The 16,793-nt window shown below is 38.0% G+C and overlaps 1 protein-coding gene across 1 annotated transcript in view; it reads right to left on the bottom strand.

Moving 5' to 3' along the window:
• The window catches only part of sdr42e2 (short chain dehydrogenase/reductase family 42E, member 2), a 50,107-nt gene extending 33,536 nt beyond the window's left edge, over window positions 1-16,571 (bottom strand). Inside the window, exons 1-5 of the mRNA XM_056452828.1 lie at window positions 16,502-16,571; window positions 10,503-10,880; window positions 6,199-6,294; window positions 4,699-4,756; window positions 1,801-1,919 (exon numbers count right to left, since the gene is read on the bottom strand). Of these exons, the coding sequence (XP_056308803.1) occupies window positions 1,801-1,919; window positions 4,699-4,756; window positions 6,199-6,294; window positions 10,503-10,850 (621 nt within the window). The 5' untranslated portion in view covers window positions 10,851-10,880; window positions 16,502-16,571. The remainder of the gene's footprint in view (window positions 1-1,800; window positions 1,920-4,698; window positions 4,757-6,198; window positions 6,295-10,502; window positions 10,881-16,501) is intronic.
• Window positions 16,572-16,793: the final 222 nt, after the last annotated feature.

The raw sequence follows: 16,793 nt of genomic DNA, 5'->3' as shown, positions 1-16,793 counted from the left end.
GTCGTCGTCGTGGTCAGCTCCTCTCTGCGCCTCGAGTCCGCCAGAGTACATGAAGAGGTAACCGGACAAACTGGTTGCAGCGGGAAAGCCCTCCACACGGAGGCTGGCCGGCCGGCAAGCGCCGAAAGGAACGGCGTCACACCGCCCCGCAGCGTTCGCTTAAAAAAAATGAAATGCAGCCGTACGTACCCCCGACTACATATTTCGCGGCCTCCAGAAACGTCCACGGGACTACGTTCTCAGAATGAGCCTGGGTTGGAAAATTTCTAATAATTCTGACTTTAACTTTAGGGTGGGCTAAGTGACATTAAAGGTGGGCCAAAAAAAAGTATAAGTATATATATATACCTCGTATGTATGCTGCTTTCTCAGTTATGATACGCATCACAAAAAAAATTGTTGTGATCTGATGTGGGGCCAGAGTGGGCCAAGCTCCTGATTGGGTGGGGCAGGTCCACCATGGCCCTCCCGTGGAGCCGGGCCTCGGTGGTTTAGCTTTTTTGTACAGTGTATCTAAGCTATGAAGTGGTCTACCCATCAGTATCAGGAATGCAGCTTCTCTGGACTGTTTAAAGAAACTTCTCAAGACTCACCTTTTTACTGTAGCTTTAATTTAGGTTGATTATTTTTGCCAATTTTATCATTCAGTTTTATTGTTCATATTTTTTATATGAGTTTTTAATGAGTCTTATTGTGGTGTTTTTACTGTTTTTTATTGTTCTACTTTGTTACTGTTTGCCTTGTAGCGCTTTGTGTCTGAGAAAAGCGCACTATAAATAAAATGTATTATTATTATTATTATTATTATTACATTTAAGATTTATGTTTTAAGTTTAGGCAGTTTTGTGATTTTGTAGGTATAAGGGTTACTGAACAAATCTCGGTAACACTTTACTTGGCTGATAGGTCCTGTAATGCTATAATCATGACACTCAGTTTCCTTTACCAATTCCCTGCTTCATCATTCTCCACAGCTGAATGAACCAACTATTTCTCTGGCAATAGTTTTACACAGCAGATGCCTGACATAACGCAGCACTGTGAAAATAACCCTCAGTGTTGGGAAACACCCATACATTCACACATACACACATTCATACACTACAGCCAATTTGGTTTATTCGATTTGCTTATACCGCGTGTCTTTGGACTGTGGGGGAAACCAGAGAACCTGGAGAAAACCCACGCCAACATGGGAAGAACATGCAAACTGCACTTGCCATGTATATAAAGGAGATTGTATGCATGCTTATGTCAACTGTCATTAAGTGTCATTCATTTAGTTATATCATTTTGAATGCAAAGATTAATTTATTTTATGACAACTTGACTTTATCAAGACAGCTTGTCATAAATCTGTCATAAACATGATTGTCATGAGGCCATTATAATTATGTCATGAACATGTTTTTCACTTGTCATTAAAATATCTCAATAAAATTGTCAGTTCTATGTCAAATAATGTTACAACAGCATAATTAATTTTTAATTAAATCAAATTCAATGTCGTTAAATTAATAATGACGTTATAAAATCATGACACAATTATAAAGGCCTCATGACAGTCATTTATATGACAGATTTTATAGTTACTTTGTCTCTGTAATGTTATCATGACTAAGACAAATTGACATAACTGAGTAAATGACACTTAATGTTGTTATAAGCATGAATAAAATCTGATTCACATTCATGACGTGTCATATCATGATTATAAATGTGTCATGACAGTCTTTCGAACATCCCCTTTAAGTAAAGTGTAACCCAAATCTCCAACATGAGCTCTTCAGAAACACTCACCATGTCCAGCGGCACACAGGGAACTGAGTCTTCATCTCCGTCCTCAATGGGCCGTCCAGCAAACGCCACATTCACTGTACTGGTGTAGATGAGTCTGGAGATGCCCCGCTCTGCGCACACTACACACAACACAACTCATCACATGCTGACACTCAGAAAAATAACACCGTTTTCCATTAAGCTTCCTATTTATCAGTTTGTCACAGTGCATTTTCTACTCTACAATGTTGCTTTACAAATCCGCTCAAAAGCAAATATCACTGAAGTTCTCTTAACGTATTAGTCAATAGTGATTTGCAACTATTTAGAAGTACATTCATCATTGCTGTAAATCTTGCCAACCAAAATGCCACAATACGTTGTATGGGTCAAACTATCGATTTTAAATCATTATAATATTAAAGGGAACCTCTTATGTCCCTTTTTACAAGATGTTAAATAAATCTCTGATGTCCCTAGAGTGTGTATGGGAAGTTTCATCTCAAAATGCCCAGCAAATAATGTTTTATAATGCTTTGAATAGAGGGAGGATGTTGTTTTGTATATCTCTGACTAAATGGCCCGTCTCCACTGAGTGGTACGGTACAGTCCGGTACGCTTTTATGGCCGTTTCCACTGTCAAAGGGTACCAAAAAGCAAAACGTACTATACCCCTTTTTGGGTACCTTTTGCAAAGGGTACCTAGCACGACAAAAGGGTACCAAATGGCGGAGCTAGATGCACAGCTGAACGCTATTGCTTTACAGAGACATGTCACTCGCTCGTGGACAAGCAGAAGAATGAAAACAAAGGAACCGCCATTTTTTAAAACACAGCCGAGACATTACATCGTAATAATGTATACATATAATAATAAGCCATGGTCGAAACAAGCTCCTTGTCGCCATCTTGATGTACAGCCACAAAGTCAAGAAGAACAAAATCTGCCGTGTCCTGTTGTTGTTTTACGAGCCTGTCTAAAAGTGCGAGCCCTTTCACTTTCTCCAGAGAGCTCGTAGCGCATCTGTATTTGAAATAGCAAACTTCTTGAGCTGCTGATAATACCGTGTGCGTGATTATTGAAGTGCTTCTGACACCCAATCCTTTCAGAAATGGAAAAACGTGAGAGTGAAGCGTGAAAAAACAAAGAAGCCGGAAAAACAAGAGAGCAAATGATTCTTTCAGCAACCTAAAACGTGAACAAACTGCCATGTTTAACTATTATCATCAGCTTTTGGGCTATTATGAACTCAGAATGACAGAATTACTTTCTAACAGAGGCTACATGTGCTGCTGAAGATTAAAGATACAGATGAGAGGTCTGCACTGACAGGGCTATACTTCGTGTTGCTTTTGAAGCTAAATAAGGACTAAATGTATGCTGTGTGTAGTTTTTCTGTAAGTGGTAACATATCAGAGACTGTAAGGGTCTGTGTGTGTTCATATATATGTTCATTTATTTATTTATTTTATATAATTGCAGACGTTTCAGTAGGCTATTTTTATCATTGATCTGCAGTTATAATCAACTCATGTCCATAGTAAGGTTAGTAAAGAACACTTATACACAAGTATTTGTGTGTATAAAGCATTTGTTTTGTGAGAAGAGCTTCTCATATGATATGTGAGCGACCCATACAGCTTTACTGTAGACATTTCCTCGAGCGAGAATGACGTCGTCTGAAACTTTCTGTCATACACCATGCCCACCAAAAGAGTACCATTAGAGTGGAGCGTGGAGATTGCGTGGGGTGGCTAGCGGGGTGGCCGTGATTGTGGCCCCAGCATTTGAAGACTCACAGCCACACAACTGTGCTTAAACCCCTGATGAAAGTGATTTTTGCATAATAGGTCTCCTTTAAATAAAGATCTTCTTCCATGCAGACATTTTCAACCCAGGCTCATTCTGTGAACGTAGTCCCAGGGACGTTTCTGGAGACCGCGAAATACGTCCTGGGAGGTACGTATTTTTGCAGTTTTTTTTTCGCGTAAACCCGCTAGAGGCGGCTGTCGAATGATCTTCCGCCTGTCTGCCTAGATGACAGAATGATTGACCGTGCGACCGGCCAAACGGCTGACCCACCCTCCTCCGTCCCCAAACCCAACCAACGACGATTCACAAAAGCCGTCCAGAAAAAGAAAAGCCCTCGTCTGATTTTTACCACGTTTTCAGATTTTGACCACATTCTCACCCTGTGACGAACTTGTTCGCTTCATTTTTTGGACTTTGTTTTTGTTTTCTTACCTGATTTCTGGAACCGCTCTTCCCCGGACTCGAACCCGGTCGTCGTTGTGGTGGTCAGCCCCTCTCTGCGCCTCGAGTCCCCAAAAGTACACGAAGAGCTAACCGGACAAACTGGCTGTAGCGGTAAAGCCCTCCACATGGAGGCGAGCGGCCGGCTGGCCGGCCAGCAAGCGCCAAAAGGAACGGCGTCACACCGCCCCGCAGCGTTCGCTTAAAAAAATGAAATTCAGCCGTACGTACCCCCGGCTACGTATTTCGCGGTCTCCAGAAACGTCCACGGGACTACGTTCTCGGAATGAGCCTGGGTTGGACATTTTGTAAATCTCCTACTGTGAATTTGTCAAAGGTTAATTATTGTTTAGGGGTGTACATTGCTAAGGACTTAATTTAGACAACTTTAAAGTTGATTTTATCAGTATTTAGATTTTTTTGAACCCTCAGATTACCGATATTCACTAATATTTTCTAATATAACTAATTTTCCTATTCTAAAAAAACACAATCAATGGAAGTGATTGTGGTCCAGAGTCACATTCGGTCTTAGAAATATTGAATGTGAACTGCTATAAACAGCATTAGAATAAAAGCCTGATTAAAATAGAGACACTATACTCATTATTTAAATATCAGGTGTAATAAGCACAGCATGAATGACAGGAAAGGTGTCTGCTCACCGTTTATGACGTTGTTTGTGCCACCAACATTGACTGACTCAATCTGCTTTCTCCTTAGCTGCAAAACAAGAAAAACCTCTCGCTTTAGTTCATTATAAAACCGATTCACTTCACAAACAATCCCAAATATGCGTATTATAAGAAAAGATATGACAAGTGTTCACAATTCACAGTTTGATGAATTACAGAACACAGTTCACTCCACTGTGGCGACCCCAGATTAATAAAGGGACTAAGCCGAAAAGGAAATGAAATATATAAGGCACTCGTTTAAATACAGTGTTACTGTCACGGTCACCAGCGATTATAACTCCCTAGATCGCTGGTTTGCACATAAGGACTACAAATCCGCCATTCATGGACTACATATTCATCCATGCACTCCGTTCACACACACACATGCTTCCACATTTCCACTGATTAGACTCCCACAGCTGTTGCACCTTCTAGACTGATTACAGACACTATTTATACAGCTCACACTCTCTTTCATTGCCGAGCTTGTTATTTGTAAAGTGACATTATGACGCGGTTCCCTTAGTCTTGTTCCTCCGTGTTTTTGATTTTTGCCTGGTTTCCCTTTCTCCTTGTCTGCCGCCTGTCTACCGACCTCTCGCCTGTGTTTGACTACGATTCTGGACTGCCTTTATACATCTGTTTGCACCTGTGTTGACCTTAGCTTGCCTGACTTTGATTAAACCTGCACGTGGATCCGAACTTCAGTTGTCTGTGTCACTCCCAGTGTTACAGTTACTCAGGGTTATTACAACTTTTATGACAGTATGTGTGGTCATAAGTTTTCATATATGGTTCTTTGCCCAACGAAGGCACAAAATAGTATAATGAAATGTATTATTCTGTGTTTTTTATTAATAATTACCCAGGTCTTCCATTTGAGCTACTGTGAATATATCTACTATAGGAAGCAGTTGATGCCAGCACTTTAGTCATTTAAAATATTCAATGTGAATGGTAATTTCCTATCACTAAAATCCAAATGAGCACTGTAGTAATGCTATATTTGTAAAATGATATGCTATAAATACATTCATTCAGCTTCCTTCGGCCTAGTCCCTTATTTATCAGAGATCGCCACAGCAGAATGAACCAACGACTATTGCGGCATATGTTTTACGCAGCGGATACCCTTCCAGCCACAACCCAGCACTGGGAAACACCACACACTCTCACATTCACACACACACACTCATACACCAACTTAGTTAATTTAATTCACTTATAGAACATGTGTTTGGACTGTGGGGAAAACTGGAGAATCCACGCCAACACAAGGAAAACGTGCAAATTTCCCACTGAAATGCTAACTGACCCAGCTGGGACTCGAACCAGTGACCTTCTTGCTGTGAGGCGACAGGGCTAACCACTGAGCCACCGTGCCGCCTACGCTATATAAATATTGCTATGTAGTAAAGTACATTTGCATTGATCTTCAGTTCTTTATAGGATACTCTCTATAGACTCATGTTTTTACTGACTGACCTGTTCAGGTCCTGACATCCCATAGGACGCCGTGTGAAATATGACGTCCACTCCTGCACAGAGCTTATACAGAGCATCATAATCCCGAATGTCGATCTTCAAGAAAACACACACACACAGATGTACTGAAACACAACAAAATCTTTGTCAATCACAGTTATGTTCATTAAATCAGTACATTTTAATACAAATTGCTGGTCTCTCATGATGCACTTTATTATTCTATAAAATATTTAGGAAACTACATCTAGAACAGTCAAAATAAGATTGTATATTTACATTATTTTAAATAGGGGTAAGAAAAAAATTAATTAATATGCTTAGAAAATGTTTGGCTTTATAATAATTTGCCTAAATTGTTACTTTAATATATACATATTTATAGAAAATAAAACATGTGGTGCAAATTTTCATCATCTATCTTCAAAATAAAGGCAAGCTGATTGCTTTAGGACCTTGATTTTACATTTTAGAAGCATAAAACTGTGTTAAAAATAATAAAATCCTGATCATTTCACCACGATTCACAAACTTCTGGGAATAACGAATGAGACACAGACTGAAAACCAAGTTATCGTGTCAATTTTCAGAACAACATGTCACCGCACAAACCATACTGTGGGATACGAGCACAGTGTTTGTTTGGATCCAATACATTTAACATTAAGGATTTGACAAAAGTTTTCAGCCTCATTTTAATTGTAGATACAATTCTAGTTATTAACAAAGCATTTACTACAACTTTTGTTTCAGTGAATGTCTAAATGGCTGCTAAGTGCTTATTATTAGTTTTTAAGGTATTATTTGGGTTTAGGTATTGGGCAAGATTAGGGATGTAGAATAAGATTATGCAGAAAATCTACTTAATAACTACTAATAAACAGCCAATATCTTAATAATAGGTAGGTAATAAGCCACTATAGTGATTACTAAAGTGTAACCAAGCTGTCGTCTCCCTTTTATTTGCTCCTTTTTTCATTTTCATAAATATAAATAATATTATTTTGGTAAAACTTTGGTTTAGGTCACATTTCACGGTATTAGCAATGCATTAAACAACACTACTAGCTTAATAAACTACTAATTAGCTGTTTATTAATAGTATAGGTTTAGGTTTTGGGTGGGATTAGGGATGCAGAATAAGAACATGCTATATAAGTACTAATGAACAGTTCATATCTTAATAATAGGCAGGTAATGAGCCAGTAGTTAATAGCATGAATTGTGACCAGAACTAAAGCATTACCGTTATTTTTTGGTTGAAAAAAATCTTCATTTGTGTTCAGTGTTGATTGGTTTTAAAGGGAGAGTTTAAAAGAAAAATAATTCTTTGTTCTGTCAAATACAAAACAAGACCCTCTTCAGAATGTTGGGGGAAAAATCAGCCATTGACAGCCATAATTGAAACTGAGATTATCTACAATTAAAATGAGGCTGAAAACTTTTGTCAAATCCTTAATGTTAAATGTATTGGGTCCAAAAAACCACTGTGCTAGTATCCCACAGTATGGTTACTGCAGTGACATGTTGTCCTGAAAATTGAAACGATGACTTGCTTTTTTTAGTCTGTGTCTCATTCATAATTTCCAGAAGTTGGTGAATCATAGTAAAATGATCAGTATTTGAAGGACATTATTTACTAACATAGATTTCTGCTTCATTGCCCATGTAAAATCAAGGTCTTAAAGCAATGAACAGCAGAAAAAAGACACTCACACAGGTTTTGGAGCAAGAGGATGGTGAGTAAATGATTACAGATTTATCATCTATCCCTTTAACCTCCTCAGAACAAATCCTATAACTACATATGAAGAGATTAGATGCAAAAACATCTCAATTTTCCTCTAAAATGAGCATGTTTAGCAGGTTCCTGTGTGTATGTTCAGTAATATCACTTTTATGGCAAAGAACGAGTCATTTTCCTGGTCTTTAAAGTGAAATATCTCAACAAAAACAAAGGAGGCTGAGAAAAATGTTCATTTTCGTTGGAAATTTCAGACGGCACTTAGAGGTTTTTGCATCTGAACTCTTCATATGTGCTTTTATATGCAAAAAACTGATAAGACAAAAGCAAAAGCTAGTTTTAAAGGGATAGTTTGAAAGAAAAATTATTCTTTCTTCTGTCAAATACAAAACAAGACACTCTTCAGAATGTTAACAGCGTTTTTTCCCACCAGCATTCGCCAGTATATCTTCCAAGGCAAGGCAAGGCAAGGCAAGTTTATTTATATAGCACATTTCATACACAGTGGCAATTCAAAGTGCTTTACATATACAGGAATAAAAGAAACAATTACAAAAGAAATAAAAACAAACATAAAAATAGTAAGAATAAAAATAAAATAAAATAAAATTAAATAAAAGCTGATAAAAGAATTAAAAAGAAGAGAAAAACATAGTAGTTCGATCTGTCGGATGCAGCACAGTGCTCATTCAGTAAAGGCACAGCTAAACAGATGTGTTTTCAGTCTGGATTTGAACGTGCCTAATGTTGGAGCACATCTGATCATTTCTGGAAGCTGATTCCAGCAGCGAGGGGCGTAGTAGCTGAAAGCCGATTCACCCTGCTTTGACTGAACTCTTGGGATTTCAAATCTATTTGATCCTAAAGATCTGAGTGATCTGTTAGGTTTGTATTCAGTGAGCATATCTATAATGTATTGCGGTCCTAGGCCGTTTAGTGATTTATACAGAAAAGAAACAAGAAAAGAAAAGAAACAGAAAAGAAACAAGTTTGCAAGAATTGGAGGAAGAGTAAATCATCTATGGCTGAACTATCCCCTTAAACTCCTCAGATATAACTAGGGGTGTGAGCCTACACTGGTCTCACGGTTCGCTTCAGTTACGATTATCATGCCATCGATTCGGTTCAGTATAACATCTCGGTGCATGGACGATGCTTTACACAATTAGATTTTTTCTTCACAACACAAGAAATGTTTTTTAATTCAAATCTATAAATATATTAATATTTATATATTATTTGTAATACAATTTTGTCCTTTAATACAGCAGTAAGATATATGAACTGTACCCTTAATTTAACCTGCTCAAAAAAAACACTCCTTATGAATGTATCAAACAAAACACATGCAGTGAAGACAGCATGAGCATTTATAGCAAATAAACTAATGTAAATATGATCCCGCTTGCTTTTTGAGCACTGTCAAGCGAGGTCTTACACCCCTATGATTGGTTATTGTCTTCACGTGCTCAACAGAAAGGGCTGCGATTGGCTTAAGAAATTAAAGTGCTGTTTATCGATGAGTTACAGTCTATATGTGCATAATACACGGTTATCACAGGTAATTCGTAATAGAAACGGTGGAGAAAACTCGCACCTCAGGCACACTCATATCTGGATCCACAAGTATCGCTTTAAGAGGAGAGGAAAATTTACCTCACGAACACGCCAGCGGGTCAACTGTCCAAAGTGAGAGAGAGAGGCAGAGATGGAGTTTTACAGTATTTCTCCCTAGTAGTGAAATAGCGGTTCATGTGCTGTGCCTTCTTCGGTCAATGAAAGACTTTCCAGCAAACTCACAAGCAGTTGAACTGGGCATAATTATCTACCTTTTAAGTGGTAGGAGAGTTTTATTTACTCGCCCTCGCCTCCTTCACCATAGTATTCTACTGCGACATCGCGCATAGGAGATGAATGATATCAGTACGTAATAACCGGTTATGATCTATTAGTGAACCGGTATGGAATTGTCCCCATCTGCATTGTGGTGCATGGAAGAAACAATTAATTTTGACACCCCTAGATATAACCATATAAATACTTCTATGCTTGTGTATGCTAAAAACTGTAAAGACAAAAGCAAAGCCTGTTTTTGAAGGTTAGTTCGCCCAAAAATTAAACTCAAGTGGTTTAACTCTCTCGTCTGTTAAACACAAAACAAGACACTCATCAGAATGTTGGGAAAAACCAACCATTGGCATCCATAGTAGGAACTCAAATGACTATGGAAGTCAATGGCTGTTTTTTCCGCAGCATTCTTCAGTTGATCTTCCTTTGTCTTAAACAGAAGAACGAAACTCAAACAGGATTGAAACAAATAAAGAAAAAGTCAATCATATCTGGGTGAACTCATCTCATGGCAGTTTCAGATTCACTTTCCCAGCTCTTTCCTACAGCAGTTTCTCCGAGACACCCGAGCACATAAGCGAGGAGTCATAAACCTCTCTGAAACTCGAGGCCTGCGCGTCCTGTACTGCGCACCTGTGCTTCTGTCACAGTCCACCGCCCCCGGCAGCAGCCCCTCAACCCAATATCCCCAGACTCTCCGGTTTCCCCTCACCTGCTGGAAGACGGCTCCATCCGGGATGTCCCAAGGTGGCTGGTGGAGATCCAGCAGCACCACGACAGCCCCCTGCTTGGCCAGAGCACGGCCCAGTCTGTATCCGAAGTACCCGGCTCCCCCTGTGACCAGCACCCTGCCGGTCCCGAACCGCCCCTGCCCTGAGTCCTCCAGCCTGTCGGACACCACACAGTTGGGACTGCTGCACAAGGCGCCCACAGCCCCGTTGGCTCTGTGTCTGAGAGGAATGGTGGCGGTGGCGCTGCGGGAGTGGGTCTGTCTGTGGCAGTCCAGTAGACACGCACAGGGCAGCTGCTCCATCTGACACGAGGACCTGTTCTCCTTCATAATGCACACGTGGGTTCAGATGCCTCCAGTCTGCAGGACGAACACAGACAGCGAGAGTCTAATGAACAGTGAAACGGATCTGCCTATGAGTGAGTGAATGAATGCATAATTCACTTCTCCATGTACAGAGGCCAATGCTAAACTTTTCCTTACACCCCGGGCACTTACTCTTTGAAATAGCAACCGAAATCGGACTCACTGGTTCTTGAGACATGGGGATAACTTATTTGCCACTTTATTTTAGATTCTTTTTTAGACTTCTTTAGTTCTTGATGCTGTAAGATTCCATTCAATCAGCACAACGATGGAAATCAATGAATTGACGAAGGTTAATCGTGTGTAAGCCTTTTTAGCGCTTAAGAATTCTGTTATTTATGTACTTATATTTGTTTTCAACTCCAAATTCAATCTGACTCCAATATTAAGTGACCATACGTTCATTAGGGACCCAATGCCTCACAGAGCTTTCATGCCCAGGGGAGGTTTACGTGTTTCTCATGGACAGGATCTCGACATTCTGAATCAAGTCAGAGTATGCATGGTTAACTAATACCCAATTAGTCCGATTGCCTCCTGCTCACTCGTACTAAAAGTGTAGTTAGTTAAGTCATCTCCATACAACTTGTTAAATCAGTGATAACCAGAAATCGAATAGTCTCCGAGCTTGTCTCGTGCAATTCCTTTGGATATCATGTACACAGATCAAGGTAGCACCGGCCTTCACATAATCTACTGAATGTAAAAGATTTCAGGAGAATTCAGAATGGATCAAAACTTAACACTTCATTTTCCAGATGAGAGTGTATCATGCCAATTACAGAATCAAACAATAAAAGCCAATTCAGAGGTAAATGCACAACATCAATTACTCAAAGATGAATCTGAGAGTACAGATGGAAGTCCAAAATTATACCGTGTTGAGCTTGACAGCTCTTCATCACGGGCTGGTCTGCATACTGACTTGCGAACCCGAGATATTTCATCCTTCCCTTTAAATTTCCTGGGAGAGCAATGAATGGTTCTTTTGTTAAAGTTAACTAGTGACAAAGATTTACTCATCTGTTGGGATTTAATCAAAATTTATCAAAGATAGTGAACAAAACCTCATTACCAGTCACACCTGAGTATTTATCAAGTCCAGAGGGGAAGGAAAGTTCAAGGAAGAGGGCAAATGGTGTTAAAGTCTATCCTGGGCCTTTTTCTTTTTTTGTTGTTTTATTATATAACACATTTAAGTCTGAGTAAAGCCCATCCCTACACAGCTACTTTTGAATGTGGTAACCTTTTTACTCTTATTTAGTTCTCGCCACTACTTTTGAATATGGTAACCTTTTTAGACTTCTTTAGTTCCCGCCACTACCTTTGAATATGGTAACCTTTTTACTCTTATTTAGTTTCTGCCACTACTTTTGAATATGGTAACCTTTTTACTCTTATTTAGTTCTCGCCACTACTCTTGAATATGGTAACCTTTTTACTCTTATTTAGTTTCTGCCACTAGTTTTGAATATGGTAACCTTTTTACTCTTATTTAGTTCTCGCCACTAGTTTTGAATATGGTAACCTTTTTACTCTTATTTAGTTCTCGCCACTACTTTTGAATATGGTAACCTTTTTACTCTTATTTAGTTCTCGCCACTAGTTTTGAATATGGTAACCTTTTTACTCTTATTTAGTTCTCGCCACTACTTTTGAATATGGTAACCTTTTTAGACTTCTTTAGTTCCCGCCACTACCTTTGAATACGGTAACCTTTTTACCCTTATTTAGTTCTCGCCACTACTTTTGAATATGGTAAACTTTTTACTCTTATTTAGTTCTCGCCACTATTTTGAATATGGTAACCTTTTTACTCTTATTTGGTTCTCGCCACTACTTTTGAATAAGGTAACCTTTTTACCCTTATTTAGTTCTCGCCACTATTTTGAATATGGTAACCTTTTTACTCTTATTTAGTTCTCGCCACTACTTTTGAATATGGTAACCTTTTTACTCTTATTTAGTTCTCGCCACTACTTTTGAATATGGTAACCTTTTTACTCTTATTTAGTTCCTACCAGTACTTTTGAATATGGTAACCTTTTTACACTTCTTTAGTTCCTGCCACTACTTTTGAATATGGTAACCTTTTTACACTTCTTTAGTTCCTGCCACAACTTCTGAATATGGTAACCTTTTTACTCTTATTTAGTTCCTGCCCCTACTTTTGAATAAGGTAACCTTTTTACTCTTATTTAGTTCTCGCCACTACTTTTAAATATGGTAACCTTTTTACTCTTATTTAGTTCCTACCAGTACTTTTGAATATGGTAACCTTTTTACACTTCTTTAGTTCCTGCCACTACTTTTGAATATGGTAACCTTTTTAGACTTCTTTAGTTTCTGCCATTACTTTTGAATATGGTAACCTTTTTATACTTTGTAGCAAAGTTAGCTCAATGTGTGAATATCAATGATCAAGAATACCAAGTTATTTTTAATTATGAATATTCAAAATTAACTCAAAGTTAATTTAACAAAATAAATGTAACAATGACTGCGCCCGCTCGTCTGAGCAGACTTTTAATTGTTTATTCATTTAGAAAGGAATTAATTATACTTCTTGTGAAGGGGATGAATAGCTTAGACGTAGTTTTTTTTAAACTTTAATAAGTAGCAAGGGTCTTTTACCGTTAAAGTGACCATTTCTGTGAGGCAAACAAGGACAATCCATGGTTATAGCGCGATTTATTGACTAGTCTAACATACAAACAAATGCACAATAAATAACACACTGAAAAAAAAGAAAGAGAGAGAAAATAGAAGCTAGGTACAGATGACAATTTCCGCTCAGTTCAACCACACTTAACAAGAATAACAGACTGATCATTAAAAACACCTTTAATAGGGCACAGCTTTAAAACGCATGTAAGAAAATACTTGCATTTACTCTCTCGTGCTGGGCAGGTTTTTCTTGATGCAGGTTGGAGATCCTTTAGGAGTTCTTGTGTCCTGCTTGATTTTGCAGTCCGAGTTGAATAGTCCCATGAGGTGTGAAATTAAACTGAGTTCAATTGTTGGAAAAGGAAAAAAAAAACCAGGACAGAACGAGATTTTCTCTGGAGACGATTTAGGGGTGTAGCAGGTATTTAAAGCTATTGGTCAGGTCACTCTTTGAACAGGAAGACATCAAATTCTCCAAAACTATTTGTCAAGATTATGATTAGATTTTATATTTGAAATGACCAATAAAACTGAACGACAGCTGTCTCTTAAATGTTGTTTCTGAATGTTTGAGTCAAACGAAAACTGCCTTTTATCAGGCATGCACAACTGAAGGGAATAAGAACCTCCTTCATGGCTGTTTCTGGAGGATACTCTGTCAATAACCTGTCAATAAAACTATGTAACTACCATAAGGTCTTCTGAAGTAATGTCCAACTTATTCCTTATGGCAAATCTTTACCCAAAATGACAGTGACCTCTTTGTTTACAAGTGTGTGGGTGTTCAAGCTGTCTGTCATGTTGTTTAGGTTTTAATGGTGGAGATGGGGATTCTTGGGGTCAGGTGGGACATACTATACCTCACATTAAATTAATACAGATTACAAAACCAGAGAACAGGTTTAGTGGCATGGGAGGTTTAAATACAAGGTTCCCTACTGTATTTTAACCTCTAGGTCTGAAACTCATGGCACATGTGCACTTAGTGCGCGTCTGAATCCACTTTTCCTTGTTTAACAATGGGAAATATGGTCAATACACCCTTTGTATGGTCAAAAAGGGGTTGTTCCTGTTTCCTTAAAGCATTTTTTCCAATGCATGGTATGGTACATGGTAAGGCTCACTGTTGGAGGCTTTTCCACTGTGTTCTTTAAGCATTACATTGAACCACGTGGAGTTCAACAGGTGCCAAGCAAGTTAAATTATTACCAAAATAATGCGACACAGATGATCACTGATTGGTCCAGGAAAATCTGCACTGAATTTACGACACAAGACACTAAACCCTCTATATTTATATAGTCAGCAGCAGCCACTTTTTTGGTCACATCCATAACGCATGTTTATTTTACTCATTTAAAACGTAAAAAAATATTTACAGATTGTTATTTTTTCTGATCCCAGAACTCTGAGGTGAGTAGTTTTGGGAAAATATAAACGTTTAAATGTAGTTGTTTCAATATAATGTTAACATATACTGTCTCTGTGAATTTGTTTACATCACTATGGATGTCAATAGCTGCTTTTATCAACCTCTCTTCAGAATATCTTCCCTTGTGTTGAGTTCCTTTGTCTTTCAGAAGAAAAAAACAAGTCTAGACCATATGAAGGAACAGTAAACAACAGCGTTTTGATTTTTGGGTGAACTATCCATTTAAAGAGTAGCAAAATAGATGTCCGCTATACTATCAAAGGATTAATTTAAATGTAAACATAACATAAAGTAAAATGTCATACATATTAATATTAGTGCATTAATATATACGCAAGTAGAAATAAAATGTTGAAAATGTAGTGTTGTCAAGGCAGGTCTTGTATCTATGAAAGCCCGTTGCCGCCACTGAATGATAAAAAAAAATGTATATAAAAAAAAAATTATACATATATATATATATATATATATATATATATATATATATATATATATATATATATATATATATAATAAATAAATAAATTTAAGTTATAAAGTCGCAATTCTGAGTTATTAAGTCAGAATTGAGAGTTATTAAGTCAGAATTGAGAGTTATTAGTCAGAATTCTGAGTTATAAAGTCGCAATTCTGAGTTATTAAGTCAGAATTCTGAGTTATAAAGTCGCAATTCTGAGTTATTAAGTCAGAATTCTGAGTTATAAAGTCGCAATTCTGAGTTATAAAGTTAGAATTCTGAGTTATAAAGTCATAATTGCAAGTTATTAAGTCAGAATTGCGAGTTATTAAGTCAGGATTCTGACTTATAAATTTTTTAATCATTTAGTGGTGGGAACGGGCCACTAAATATGTTCACAAAATCAAACGATATAAAAGTCAGCCATTTTGATTAATCATTTTTCCTTGTGTATAGGGCCTGGTGGGTTTACTTTGTAGCTGGATGATTAGTATTTTATTTTATGACAAAGTAATGACGCTAAATGGACGAATTCCTTTATACATAAACTTCTGTTCTCTGCCCTTTCGACAACATGTCTCAATAATCAGCTTGACTTTTTGGTTTTGGTTTTAATGGGAAATAAAGTTTTGGGAACGCAGACATTGTTAAAATAATGACCCAATAAAGGACAATAACCAACTGAATCCGGTGTTTATCAGAGAACTGTCCATTATGGCTCCAAAAATAGGGCAAACTTAAACCCTTTACTGAATTACCATGTAATTAGAGAGTAACATGAACCCTTCAAACAGTGTGACCCAGAATAAAACACAGTTTGCAAACCCCAAAGCACAATTTAACACACTCATTGAGTGTTCAGTACATAAAGGATGACATATCAAATAAAACATATGTAGCAGCACTCATTTAAACAGGTCTGTAATCGATACAGCCTGCATGTGCGTCCTGGAGGATCATTAAATTTGCAGCACGTCCTAATTATTATTTCTCAGCACCTCCACAACGCATTTATTAGATAACTGATGAAGTTAAAAAAAGAAAAATACCATGTTTTACCTCAATCTGTGGTCATCCGTGTGTTCTGTTCATCAGCTGCGCGTGCACCGCGTCATCCTGCCGGAGTTTCTGACGTTCTGCAGCTGTCAATCACCTGCTGCTCTTCACCTGAGCGCGTAACCGTAAAACACCCAAAGCACGCGCATGCGCACAATGCACACAGCACGTTGGGGTCATGGTGACTTTACACACATATGAAAATACTTGAATATATGAAGAGTTTAGATGCAAAAACCTCTAAATGCCGTCTGAAAATGTCCTCTAATTAGCATTTTTATCAGTCTCATGTGTG

Source organism: Danio aesculapii, chromosome 3, assembly GCF_903798145.1.
Source record: "Danio aesculapii chromosome 3, fDanAes4.1, whole genome shotgun sequence".
Lineage (NCBI taxonomy): Eukaryota > Metazoa > Chordata > Actinopteri > Cypriniformes > Danionidae > Danio > Danio aesculapii.
This window is presented reverse-complemented; position numbering and strand designations above follow the sequence as displayed.